General features: G+C 35.1%; 1 protein-coding gene across 1 annotated transcript; it reads right to left on the bottom strand.

The window, feature by feature from the left end:
• Positions 1–331: 331 nt before the first annotated feature.
• LOC110617811 (cellulose synthase A catalytic subunit 7 [UDP-forming]) lies at positions 332–7,357 on the bottom strand. Its single transcript, XM_043957187.1, has 13 exons — positions 7,197–7,357; positions 6,902–7,097; positions 6,597–6,796; positions 6,420–6,513; positions 6,222–6,336; positions 3,841–4,107; positions 3,348–3,693; positions 2,993–3,256; positions 2,687–2,899; positions 2,388–2,595; positions 2,072–2,268; positions 1,640–1,993; positions 332–1,087 (listed from the first exon to the last, which is right to left on the bottom strand). Exons 1-13 carry the CDS (start codon positions 7,269–7,271, stop codon positions 506–508), a joined length of 3,111 nt encoding a protein of 1,036 aa, XP_043813122.1. The 5' UTR covers positions 7,272–7,357; the 3' UTR covers positions 332–505.
• Positions 7,358–13,040: the final 5,683 nt, after the last annotated feature.

Genomic DNA, 13,040 nt, shown 5'->3' with positions numbered 1-13,040 from the left:
TTTTCTTCCAGTTTCAGAGAAATATAATCTGTCGTTGGATATATTTCGTATGGAAATATTTATCTTAAAGAACTTTCATCAAACTAAGGAAGAAAAGAAGAAAAATACAAATTCTTTATTCTATATCGCCTCTCATTTTTAGAGCAGCATTATGCAAAAAGGTGCACTCTTAAACTGTGAATTTCATGTCCTAATTAATTCATGTATACTTACATATGATTAATTCTAAGCCAGTGAAACAAACATAGTGGAACGGGTATTTGCATTATCTATGGTATAAGCATAGTTTAATCCTAGGAAAAATTGGTGTAAAAAAAAAAAAACAACAATATAAGATTCAAATCTTTCACTTCATTACAAAACTTGGTACATTACAAAATGCTGTCACAAAAATTTTCACTCCAGTTTTATTCCTTGGGCATCAGCATTTTGTTGATTCATACATCACATTTGATATACTTGTAAAAGCAAGTATACACATGAATGCACATACAAAACAAACTTCTCAGCAGTTGACTCCACATTGCTTGGTATCAGGACCCTTTGTTTTCATCACAAATGGGTCTATTCTAACCCAAAGCAAGGAGAAAATTGAAGCCAAGAGAACAGACCAGATAACAACAATGGTGGGTGTCCTATTTTGCCTCCCCATGAGACCTTTAAGGAATGGATAGAGATGGACAATCACCCAGAAAGCAAAGAAGAGCTTACCAAACAATGGACCCCATGATTGGTATCCATTGTTTATAGCATCTGAGACTCCGGCAACAACTCCGACAAGGTTGATGATTAAGATGGTAGTTGGAGGAATCAAGAGAGTCGTCCATTTAAATGCATATAATTCTCCGAAATCTTCATCGTCAGTTGCCTTTGATGTGACTGTGAAGTTTGTGTCGATACCAGCTAAAATTTTTAGAAGACCTTGTACGACAGCAAAGAGGTGAGCTGATATTCCACCAATGACCCAGAATTGCTCGTTTCTCCACCATTCTTCAATGCTTACTCCACTCCATCTCAGCTCAAGAATGCCCGTTGCGAAGATTGATAGGAACAAAGCTATGAAGAAAAGGCTTGCAAATGTGCTTATCTGGATGTGACAATAAAATCAAAAAGGTCAAATTTGAGAAACAAATTAATTCATGTTTGCATGGAATTTTAAAACAATTTTACTCCGTCTTCGTCATGTTTCTTTTAAACATCATGTGGCCTGGGGAATGGCATCAAACGGCGTCGTATGGAAGTGTTGTTAATTAGCAATAAAAGCAGTGAGAAGGGAAAAGAAGAGATCTAAGGTGACGAGGAAGAAATTGTATCAAAAGATTTACAAGTTTATGGTTGAATGGAGAAAAATGATTTTAGAATTAAGATTTTAGGCTCTGTTTATTTTGCAAAAAAGAAAATTATATGTGCAAATTTTTTTTAAAATATACTTTTAAAGAAATAATTTATTTTTATTAATTGATTTGCAATAAGAAAAAATAAATAATGTTAATGAACTTATGTATAAAAAATTTAGCAATGTTAATAAGATTTAAGAGTAAAATATTGGGCCTTCTAAAGCTATGCTTTTGCTCTTTTTTTTTTTGTTTTTTTTTCCACTCGTATGAATGACTAGAGAAAAGTTCAAGTATATCATTACCTCAGGCATGATGAATTTGTCTGTCAGCAAGCAAATGGCAGGGAGAGTACAATATGCAAGAAGTGGCAAGGAAGTGAAAGGATAGACAGTTGTGTTGACATATGCGAATCTCTCAAGCCACTTGAGCTTTCCTTCTTTGTAGCCATACCACACAGGGCTGTGACGACTAAAGAAAATCTCAACAGAACCAAGAGCCCACCGAAGCACTTGGTTTAGCCTATCTGACAAGTTTATAGGAGCTGAACCTTTAAATGCAGGCCTCTTTGGCATGCAGTAGATGGACCTCCAGCCACGACAGTGCATCTTGAAACCTGTAAGAATATCCTCTGTAATTGAACCATAAATCCAACCAAGCTGCACAGGCGAAAAGCAATGTTAGACCAAAATTTGTATGCAGAAGCTGTGTGAAATTTTTTGCTGTGTTAATGATACCTCGGTTCCCCATTCGGTTTTGTCTTCGTAGCCACAACTAATCACATGAATGGCTTCTTTAAGCAGAGCTGCAGGACTTGATGAAGGTGGTACACCACCTTCTTCCATTAAAGTTGACGTTACAAAAATTGCTGACTGTCCAAATCTCTTCTCAAAATTCATCTGGGACATCAAAAGTTGCTTGTCATCATCCATTCCTGCCATAAAAATTAAGATATAGAATTCATGAGGATGATGTTTGAGAGAAAAGAAAAAAAAAAAAAAAAAAAAAAAGAAAGGATTTCTTAAGCAAGTAAGCTATAGATTTTTAATAAACCTTCAAGATTCACAGTTTCTCCATTGGCACTTATCATGGGTTGCTTCTTTTTGCGGCGTCCGAAACATGGGCAGCAGTCACAGCTAACCATTTTTGGACGCTTAGGACCCTTTGGAGGTTCATATCCATACAAAGCTTGCCTTCTGAAAACACATCCTGTCCCGACATACACAGGACCCTGAATTCCATCTAGACCTTTCATGTTAATCTGCAGAAAAATTCAGTTACTTCATTTGACAATTACTCCATATACATAATTTTCATATTTGTAGATATAATTTATAAAAAAATTGACTTACATCAAAGAAGACTGTGTTTCTATTTGCATATCGATCATGCCTATCTATACCATCAAATCTTTGAGGGAATTGTACATAGCAAATTTTCTTCCCTGTCTGAGGATCCATCAAGAAACACATGGCTTCTCTGACGGCTTTGCTGTTGTTTACATAGTGATCACAATCCAAGTTCAGCATGAATGGAGCATTTGTAAGTACTGCAGAGACACGAACCTGGATAATTTCCAAGGATTAAAAAAAAAATTAGGCAAGCCTTGTAAAGGTAAAGTAAAAGAGAGTGAGATCTTGTGGAAGTTTGTTGATTACCAGGGCATTCATAGCACCAGCTTTCTTGTGATGTGCAAAACCAGGTCTCTTCTCACGAGACACGTAAACGAGGCGAGGAAGCTCATTTCCTTCAACATCATGACCTCCACTGTGACCCAGAAACACTTGAATCATACCAGGATGATCCCTGGTATTGTTTCCAGGCCATGGTGTCCCATCTTGCATGATCCATCCCTCTGGAGGAACCTTCTGTGCTTTTGCTACAATTGCATTTATCCTAACTTTGAATTCTTCATATTCTCTCTGTCAAAAAACATGAACAAAATATATCAAATTCATTAGCTAAAACGGCTCAAGTCCTCCATTCTAGAGGCTTCAGATAGGCTAATCAGACCTTCATAGCTCTACGTTCTTTAACGAAGGTAGGCTGGACCTTGTCCTTGAGATAATCCACCTTTAAAGCAAAGTACATCTCGGGGGCTCGTGGTTCTATGCTAAATTTCTTGCAGAATGGAACCCATTTTCTAGCAAATTCAGCAGTTTCAGACATGGCTTCAAAGGTGCACATAGAAGCACCATCATCTGAGAGGTAGCATGAGATCTTTTCTACTGGGTAATCCACAGCTAAGATGGACAACATTGTATTTGCAGTAACTAGAGGAGGTTCCTTCATAGGATCCACTGTACTGACGAAGAAATCCACTGGAGCTAGCATATTCGGCTCACCTTCCCTCTCATATCTGCATTACATGACTCTAATGTTTTGTAAGAAAGGAAAAATATTTATATGTTGAAATATTATTGAATCACGTGTTGAGTACATATGGACTAAATTTAAATAAGGATTTGACAGAATGGAACTTTGTAGTGGTGCAAAGTATAAATACCTGAGAGAAAGGCGATCAAGATAGGTCTCGCGATCAATAGGGAGCCACTTGGGGAACTGGTCAAGAATCCAAGAAAAGGCAAACCAGATTTCACAGATGATAGAAGTGAGCCAGAGGCCAATAGCATCATGGACAGGGTTCATTATTCTATAGCGAAGAAACAATGCCAATATCACAAGCCGAGCCACTATTATCATTCTATATGGGTTTATCTTGCTTGATGCTATTGGTACTTTCCTCGACAGTGGCTGCCTCGTCTCATCTACCCTGCATCCAATTTTGGTTGGAGTTTTTTTATTAACCAAATTAATCACTTATCTTCAAACCTAATTACATAATTATTTACAAGGTTAATTCAAGATTACAAGCCAATATGTAAATTAATTGAGCTTTAACTTTATATTTCCTCGTAGTATGTAATAGAAAAGATTTCATGCATCAACACGACAAATTATTTTCCTAAATTTGAAATAGATATTTTTATAAATTTAAAAATAGAAGTACACACTATAATTAGTTTTTCATTAGTAATATAATTACGTTGACGCTCATAATATATTGTCTATCCCTTTGAATATTACGGGCAAGTAGATAATTGGATATTGAAATTTGAGAAACGGGAATTTTATTCGGTTCGAAGTGCTTATAGATTCTTGACACAGACTACTCACTTGCGGTTAGATAGATGTGGAAGAAACTCTGACATATTCGGGCTCCACCGAAAGTTTTGAATCTGGTATGGCAGGCTTGCCTTAATGCTATTCCATACTTGGTTAATTTAATTCGTAGGAATGTTCAAATCAGTGAGTCTTGTCCTATTTGCTCTAGTCAAAATAAAACGATAATACATACTCTGGTTACTTTCCATTTTGCCCGTGATTGTTAGATGATGACTGAATCTGGTTGACTCTTAGTAATTGGTTTGTTCGGGTATGCAATTCAGTTTCTGTTTCTACTTTACACATGGTGGTTATGGTAGTTTGGGTTTTATGGGAAAATAGAAACGTTGTGGTATAGAAGCAGAAAATGTGTCTACCTCATGTTGTGATTAGGCGTGCAAAGTCTCTTTTTCAATACTGGGAGATGGCTAGAAGTTGTAGGGAGTTGGTTGTTAATGCTCTGGTTTGCGTCCAATGGAAAAAGCCACCCATTGAAAGTTTTAAGCTAAATGTTGATGGGCTATGGGAATGGATTGTGTTTTAAGGGGATGGAATGATGAGTTTTGCAGCACGTCAACAACGAATTCTTGGTAATTTTGATACTTTTACGGCTAAGGTCATAACTTTTAGGAAAGTTTTAAACTGTCTCAAAGATGGTGGTTAGTCCTCGGTTATTGTGGAGTCAGACGCTTAACTTTTGATTTGAGCTATACCTGATCCCAATTATTAAGATTTGTCATCATTTGATATGCTTATTTTTTATTGTAAATCTCTTATCTCGGAGATGATTTTTATTTATATTAACTTTGTTCATAGATCTGCTAATGGTGTAGCTTATGCGCTTGCTCGAGCTAGTCATGATATTCCAGACCTGGTTGAGATTTTTTTCCTCACCTCCTAATTGTATTTTTGAGTTCATCGTTATTGAATTTGAATGAAATTTATGTTTTTTTTATTCAAAAAAAAAATTATTTAAGCATTTTTTTTTTCAAGCAACTATTCGATCTTTCCCTTTATGACATTATTAGTAAGGTGTGAAATGACTAAAATGGTCTTGTTCCCAAATTAGTCTTATAAATTTAAAACATAAATATTTAATTCTGCAATTTAAAAATCACAATTATTCAATTTCTGTAATTTTATTCAGTAATAAGGGCATAATAATAAATTTGTGAGGATTAGATTCTACTCGTCGTCTTGAAACTTTAATAATAAAAAAATACAACAATTTAATATCTAGAATTAAGAGGAAAAGTTAAATAATAAACGGTTTGAAAAAATTTAAAAATTTCATGTGTTTTTGAAAAGAAACATATTAAGAAATTTATTTCATTACGGTACATGAATTAAATAATAATTATTTATCTATTTTTATAATTAATTTTTAATATTAATTATTTTTTATTTTTTATACTAAAGTAACTTATAATTTTTTTAATTGATTTAAAATCACCAACTGATTAAAAATTGAGGAATAAAACTAAGGATAATTATAACATCTATGATAGATAATAATTAATTTTTTTTAAATACTACACATTAAATAAATAAAAGAATTTGTGTGCAATAGTTAAAATTAATTAATGGTTAAATAATTTATCAATAAAAGATTGTTGATAATAAAACTTAGAAACAAAATAATAAATTTCCCAAAATTAAAAACACGAGAATGTGCAAAAATTATTCAATGTAAATAAAAAATAAATTAAAGAGGAAGCTCACATGACTTCGTCAGGATCATCATCATGTTCAGGTCCCAGATTGCCTTGCTGCATTTTCCAGTCATCCATCCTCTCTTTCCACCCTCTCTCTTTCTTCTCATCCCATCTTGCACTTCCTAATTAACATTTTAACAAACACTATGAGAACAGAATTAGTGAAGATAAATTTCAACCAATTCAATCCAAATGCATATTCTACCAGGCTCAGAAACTGGATATGGATGCACTCTTTTATGAAGTGAAGACGCCAACATCTGTTCTCCATTAGATCCAACAGGAAACTCTCCACTCACCTGCATGAATTTCCAATCTTTAAATGATTGAAAACTGTATTGAAAAAAATTGGAAGATCAAAGCGAAGAAAGAGTTTTCTTACAGGTCTTGATCTGAATCCGCCGGCTATAACTGGTGGGAATTGGCTATTTTCCTCATCGTCATGGCCTCTTCCGTAGGTCATCTTCCCATAAAGCATAGCCTCTGTGAGATGCTTGTTCCTGTCTTGCTCTTCAATGTTGAACTCATGTTCGATATCGTCCAGGTCCTCTTCATCTTCGTCTCCGGCGACCCTGGGGCACCCTGTGCAAATTTTTCAGAAATGTCAGTTTGGAATATGATCAAGAACAAGAAGAAATGATACTGTTAATTTGCAGCAAATATGTGTATGCGTGTGTGTATATATACCCTTGAGACGCTTGTATCTGGTTTTGCACTGAGGACAAACTTGAGTCCCTTCTCTTCTTTCATACTCATAGCAAGGCCTACAAACTGGGAAACCACACTCATTGCAAGCCACAAACAGATCTCCATCCACTGTTAACCCAATCTGATCCCCACATATCTCACAAAATTGACCATCCAAGTTCTTCAAAGGCTTGGGCTGCACAATAACAAAAGCAGAAAACAAGAATGAGTTTCTTTTCAATGGTACAGAGAGATAGCATAAACATGCATGCATGCAGGTGGTGTAATTGGTGACCTCTTCATGGCCATGAATGACGACGAGCTCATTGCGGTTGTGAGAGCCGGCAACAAGACCAGCACTGGCTTCCATGGTGAATGGAGCCGAGAGATAGAAGAAAGAAATGAGTTAAGAGAGAGAGATGAAGGATGTATATATCTTTTTTTATGAATGAAAAAGGTAGGGTATGTGGGAGCTTCCATATCTGTCTTTCTCACCTAATTCGTCTGGTTAAGGGAGGTGGTGGTGGTGGGCGTTGGTTGCAGAGTCGCCATTGCCCTAAAGCTAAGCTTCGTCTATTTTTCAACTACCATATACCCCTTCTATCTCTTTTTTCAACGGCCAGATGCGTGTTTAAATATTTTTATTGCATTTTTTTTTTATTTTCGTTTTCCTATATTATTATTTTATTCGATATCTGAAATCAATCATTCGTACTAGTTTTGTAACGACTCAGAAACCGGACCGCTACCAGCGCTAAAATTCAGATCGGCTTAAGGCTGCCGGGACCCATAGCAAGCCTCCTATACCTGTTATATACCTGATAACATCCCATAAATTTTAAGTCGTGTCTATTAAAATATAAATTCCTTTTTTAAAACTTTAAAAATATTTAATACCTAAAATTTAAGCTAGAGATATTTTAGTTAAAAATAGACTCCATTATCACATTGTATTTTGATTATGTATTTTTTTTTTTTTTTACAAAGAAAGGGTCGAAAAATGTAGAAATTAGTATTATTAACTGATCGAATTTCTTTATTATTAATTGTATGAGCATGCAGTACTAGCACCTCATCAAGTTAATCTGATACTCAGCTAACAGTATAATAAATTAATATTTTTATTAATACATAGGAATTTCATAATTTTAAATTTACCTTAAACTGTCATATACTTCATAAATACTTTAGTGATGAAGACGGGGTTTGGTAGTTAATTTTGGATTATGTTATATTTATTATGTTGCTATTGGTTGGGTACACTTTAGTTTTATGAGATAATATTCTAAGAATATGCAATTTTTTTAGATGAAAAAAAATATGCAATTTTCATCTTTATTTGATTGATAAAAATTTTAAAATTGTTTATTAGGAAATTCACTAAAATAATTAAAAGTGTGTTTTAGAATCTTTCAAAAATACAGCTTAAATTTGATATGAAAAATTGGTTGAAAAATACCCACCCAGATGGGATGGCGGAGTATTTTTTATCATTAATTAAAATTCTCAAATTTGCGTACAGATATTGATACGATCGAAATAGAATTTTATTGTGATTGGTCAATTTATAAAAAAGAGAGTGTGGTGGTTGGCACCTACGACAGTCATTTCGATACTCAAATGAGTAAATTGAAAAAAAAAAGAGCAATGTAAGAAAATGCTTACAACTTCAACGGTAGTTGTGTAAGAATTAGAAAAAAGGTTCTTTCGTAAATATAATCGTTAGCTTTTATACGGTAAGAAAATGAAATTAATTATAATATTTTTTGAAAATATAATTGGTGTTTCCTAATTAATAAGAGATTTTATCGGTTAATTAATCGAAAATTTATAATTATAGGCGTAATGGAAATCTGCTAGATTGTATATAATAATGGTAATTTTATGTGAAGACTCGACCTATCTAATAGAGGGCGAGTTTTGACGAAGAACCAAGTGATACGGTGTCCTGATTTTTCTTTCCACGGGTGGAACCGTGTATCGGCTTATCAGACTCTTGCCATGTGACCCTATCTTATGGTGACAGCTCATCGCTTATTTGGGCGATTATTATATAATATTAGAGGTCACCACTGGTCTTTAATTCTTCAAATTCAAAGGTAACAGTTGTTTTCACGATCGTGGGCACATGGCATATCTAGATTGGCTTTCCACACTTGTGTCGCTCTGCCTACCTCTGATTATAAATGACGATTGCCTTATGGCTGAACATCCGCTCACGATAACGACTTGAGAATTTTTTTAATCAGGACAGACACTCGGTCATTAGCCTGACTGATACCCGTCTCGTGGCGCTTCTTGGCAAAAATTTACCTCTATGTTTTGGGACAAACACCCGATCACGTGGCCTGGTAGATACCTGCCTTGTGGCCTGGTGAATACCCGCCTTGTGGCCTGGTACAAATGCCTTGTTTAGTGGAGCAAGACCTGGATTATAGCCTAGTGGAACCCGTCTTATGGCGTTTTTTTGCAGAAACTCGTCTTTGTCTTTTGGGACTAACAGTGTCTGGCAATTACCAGTCTTATGCCACTTTTTAGTAGGGCTGTGCAATCGGTCAGTTCGGTTCCGAACCGAACCGAAAAAACCGAAAACTGAAGTATAAAAATATTAAAAACTGAAAAAACCGATTATAAAAATATAACCGAACCAAATCGAATCGATAAAAATTGGTTCGGTTCGGTTCGATTCAAACCGAAATCTATAATTTTTTTTAATTTTCTGCTTTTAATTTCAGTAGAATGATTTAATAAATATTTCACATAAATTTATCAATAAATATTGTTTGAATACATAATAATAATACTTAAAAAATCCATAAAAATCCATATAAAATTTAAAAATATATATAAAATCAGTATTTTTATGTATAAAATCGGTTTTTCGATTTTTCGGTTATTTAACATGTTTAAACCGAACCGAACTGAAAACTGAATAAATTGAAAAATACTAACCGAACCGAACTGAACCTTCCAATTAACCGAACCATTAAACCAAAATTGATCGGTTCGGTTTGATTTTTCCGTTCAGACCGATTTATGCTCTCCCCTACTTTTTAGTAGAAAATTGCCTCTGTCTAATTGGACTAACACCCGAAAATTTACCAAGCGATTACCCGCCTTGTGGCTATTTTTGGCATAAACTCGCCTTTTATCTTTTGGGACTAATTACAACCCAGTCATGTGGTTTGGTAAATACCTGTCTTGTAGCCTGGACATAAAATGTCTTATTTAGCGGGGCTAACCCCCCGATTATAGTGTGGCAAAACCTGCCTTGTGGTCTGTCATTAAATGATTTATTTAACGGGACTAATACCCAGATTATGGGCTGGCGGAACCCGCCTTATTGACCTAGTATAAGATGTCTTATTTAGCGGGACTAACATTCGAATTATGGCCTAGTGAAACCCGCCTTGTTGACTTGGTATAGGATGTATTGTTTAGCGGGACTAACACTCAAATTATGGTCTGATAGATTCCCACCTTGTGGCCTGATATAAGATGTCTTATTTAGTGGGACTAACATTCGGATTATGACATGATGGATTCCCACATTGTGGCTTTTAATGAATATTCTTTAATCTTTTTAAAGAAGGCAACTCCAATGTTCCTTGTCACTGAAAAACACAACACATAAAAAATATATCGTTAACTGTTATTAATAAATTTTTCTCAGATTATAAATGTTCCAAGAGTGGGGAATGACTCGGCCATCTAACTTGGTCAACTTATAAGATCCTGGATGAATAATCTTTGAGACTCTAAATGGTCATTTCTAGTTTTTTTCAATCTTACCAGACCCGATATTTCCGCTTGTTACATCCGTCCTTTTAAGGACTAAGTCTCCTAAATTAGAGACACATGACTTGACACTTCCATTGAACACTCGGGACACATTCTGTGATTCGTTTATTTTACTGTAGTTGGGTCCTTCTGCAATTACATGAATAGCCCCTATAGGTTCACAGTCAGGGATAGTTTCAGGAGTTGTTACCTTGGGTTCGGATCTTTTCTCTTCTCTATTATTTTTGGCAAACTTTCAAAGTGTGTCATCTCTTATTAATTTCTCAATCTCATCTTTCAGCTGTTGTATGTCCATGATCTTTATGAAAATGGCAGTACTTGGTCCTGTCTCACTTTTCGGCTTTCTTAGAGTCGAGCTTGGGAAGCTACCTGATCTTCTTGTCATTTTTTCTAATCCACATTAGAATATGTGTTCGTGAGTCATTAAATGGGGTACACTTCTTATACTTATCTTAATCATTCCTTCTTTGGGAGACTAAGTAACTTCTATGGTCTCCCTCGTATTCTTGCTTCTCCTGCTTTTGATCTTGCTCAATTTTTTGTCCTCTCTCATTGTTCAGACTTCATTATCCAACCTAATGTATCCATTAGCTATTGGTTTGTAGCGGCTGTGTTCTTGATAGGGAATCCATGAACTTGACTTTGCGTGTTTTTTTCTTCAACGCTTCACATGCTAGCTCATAATTTAATTCCTCTACCTGTATTGCTTTCAGATCAAACCGTGAGATAAAACTCCTTAAAGACTTGTCCTCTCCTTGGCGGATCTTTCGCAGGTTAGAGGAGAGTCTTTTAGGAGATATACAAGTAACAAATATGTATTTGAATAACATAGCAAATTACGTAAAGTTCTAAATTAAATATGGGCTCAAATGTTGGTACTATTTTTTAGCCAAATCTGCGAGTATTAATGGAAACACTTGGCACAACACGAAGTCGGCGTCACCATCCAGACCATAGTCTTCTTCCTGCTCTTTCTGGTACCTAACAGCCTGTACCAGCTTCCAGTTGACATCCTGAAGAGCATCGACTGGTGACTCTTCTTCTTCAAACTTGGCCTTCCCTTTGGACCGTGTCTGGATCACCTCTGTCTAAGGCCTTGGTGATGCGAAATCTATGATCAACATGTGATCAAAAATCCCGACACACAACTTGACAAAGAACAAAATAAAAATATCTTCCAGAAGGTTGTTTTACTATACCCCTAACCAACAAATATAATTAGAAACATAGATAACGGAGCGAAGATTGCTCTACCACACCCCTAACCAACTAATGTGATTAGAAACATAAATAATCAAACAATTCCAGCTTCGAGAACGTCACAAGAATTCCTTGATAAGTTAACTAAGTATGGAGAAGATCCATATTAGAACGCCACAAAATTAAACCTTGATAAGTTGTTAAATAATGGAGAAGAACCAAATATTATTTATAATATTATCTTTATTCATTGGCCTCTTGTGGCTGCCACCTTAAGAGTGTTTTTATAGCCCTCAAACCCTAATTCTATTGTAGGAAGGTATAATTACAATATAGGAAGGGTATTTAGTCAAATAGTCAAACCTGTATTACATTAAAGATTATTTTCCTAAATTATCTTGAAGAAATCTCATTCCTAAATGAGCTGCACGAATTTGCCTTATAATTTAGGCCAAATTAATTTAAAATAAATTCTACAAAATACTAAAATACTAAAATAATAAAACTGACCTAAATGCAATTTGGCCATATATGCATTACACGATCTGAAATAGTGTTGTGCGTCCACATGTGTTGAAAAGAGTATGGCTTGTTTCCTTATCCTCCTATACTTCCCAAATATAGTTCTCATCCCGTAAGCTTTGAATTAAGCTATAGTAACTTAATTTATCATGACTTGGAGTTTCATATTTTAAATATTTGAAGCATCGTATTATTTCCTTGCTCGTATCACTTGGAGTATCAACGGGGGCTTTCTCCCTTCCCTGGGAACCATGAATGATGCCTTCTCTTGAGCTTTACATTGGTCGAGAGTAGCTTGCAATTTTTTGACATATTGGAACATTTGCTCAATGTTCATATTGTTGAAATATGCTTCATTTGCTACAAGGAAGTGTGTTTTGTTCATTACCAGGAGTGAAAGAAAATCAAATGATAGCACCCTCTATGGTAGCAAACTTAGTAGCAGCTCGTGAATTGTTGACCATTTTGAGAGAAAAAATATATTTCTTTTTGAGAGAAAAGGATAGGAGACCGGTTTTAATCTAAATGAACAGAAAGAATTCAATAGAGATTCTCGGCAACGGAACCAAATCTTTTTAAGAGAAAAGGATAGGAGATCGATTTTAATCCAAATGAA

Source organism: Manihot esculenta, chromosome 6, assembly GCF_001659605.2.
Source record: "Manihot esculenta cultivar AM560-2 chromosome 6, M.esculenta_v8, whole genome shotgun sequence".
In the NCBI taxonomy this organism is placed as follows: Eukaryota; Viridiplantae; Streptophyta; class Magnoliopsida; order Malpighiales; family Euphorbiaceae; genus Manihot; species Manihot esculenta.
The sequence above is the reverse complement of the archived record's forward strand: the minus strand, read 5'-3'. Positions and strand labels throughout refer to the sequence as shown.

Excerpts from the sequence above, each read along its gene's own strand:
- LOC110617811 (XM_043957187.1), bottom strand. The coding sequence starts at position 7,271 with ATGGAAGCCAGTGCTGGTCTTGTTGCCGGCTCTCACAACCGCAATGAG. Across the intron at positions 6,514-6,596 it reads GCGGATTCAGATCAAGACCT|GTGAGTGGAGAGTTTCCTGT; the intron begins GTAAGAAAACTC and ends AAATTCATGCAG. Across the intron at positions 2,900-2,992 it reads CTGGTGCTATGAATGCCCTG|GTTCGTGTCTCTGCAGTACT; the intron begins GTAATCAACAAA and ends GAAATTATCCAG.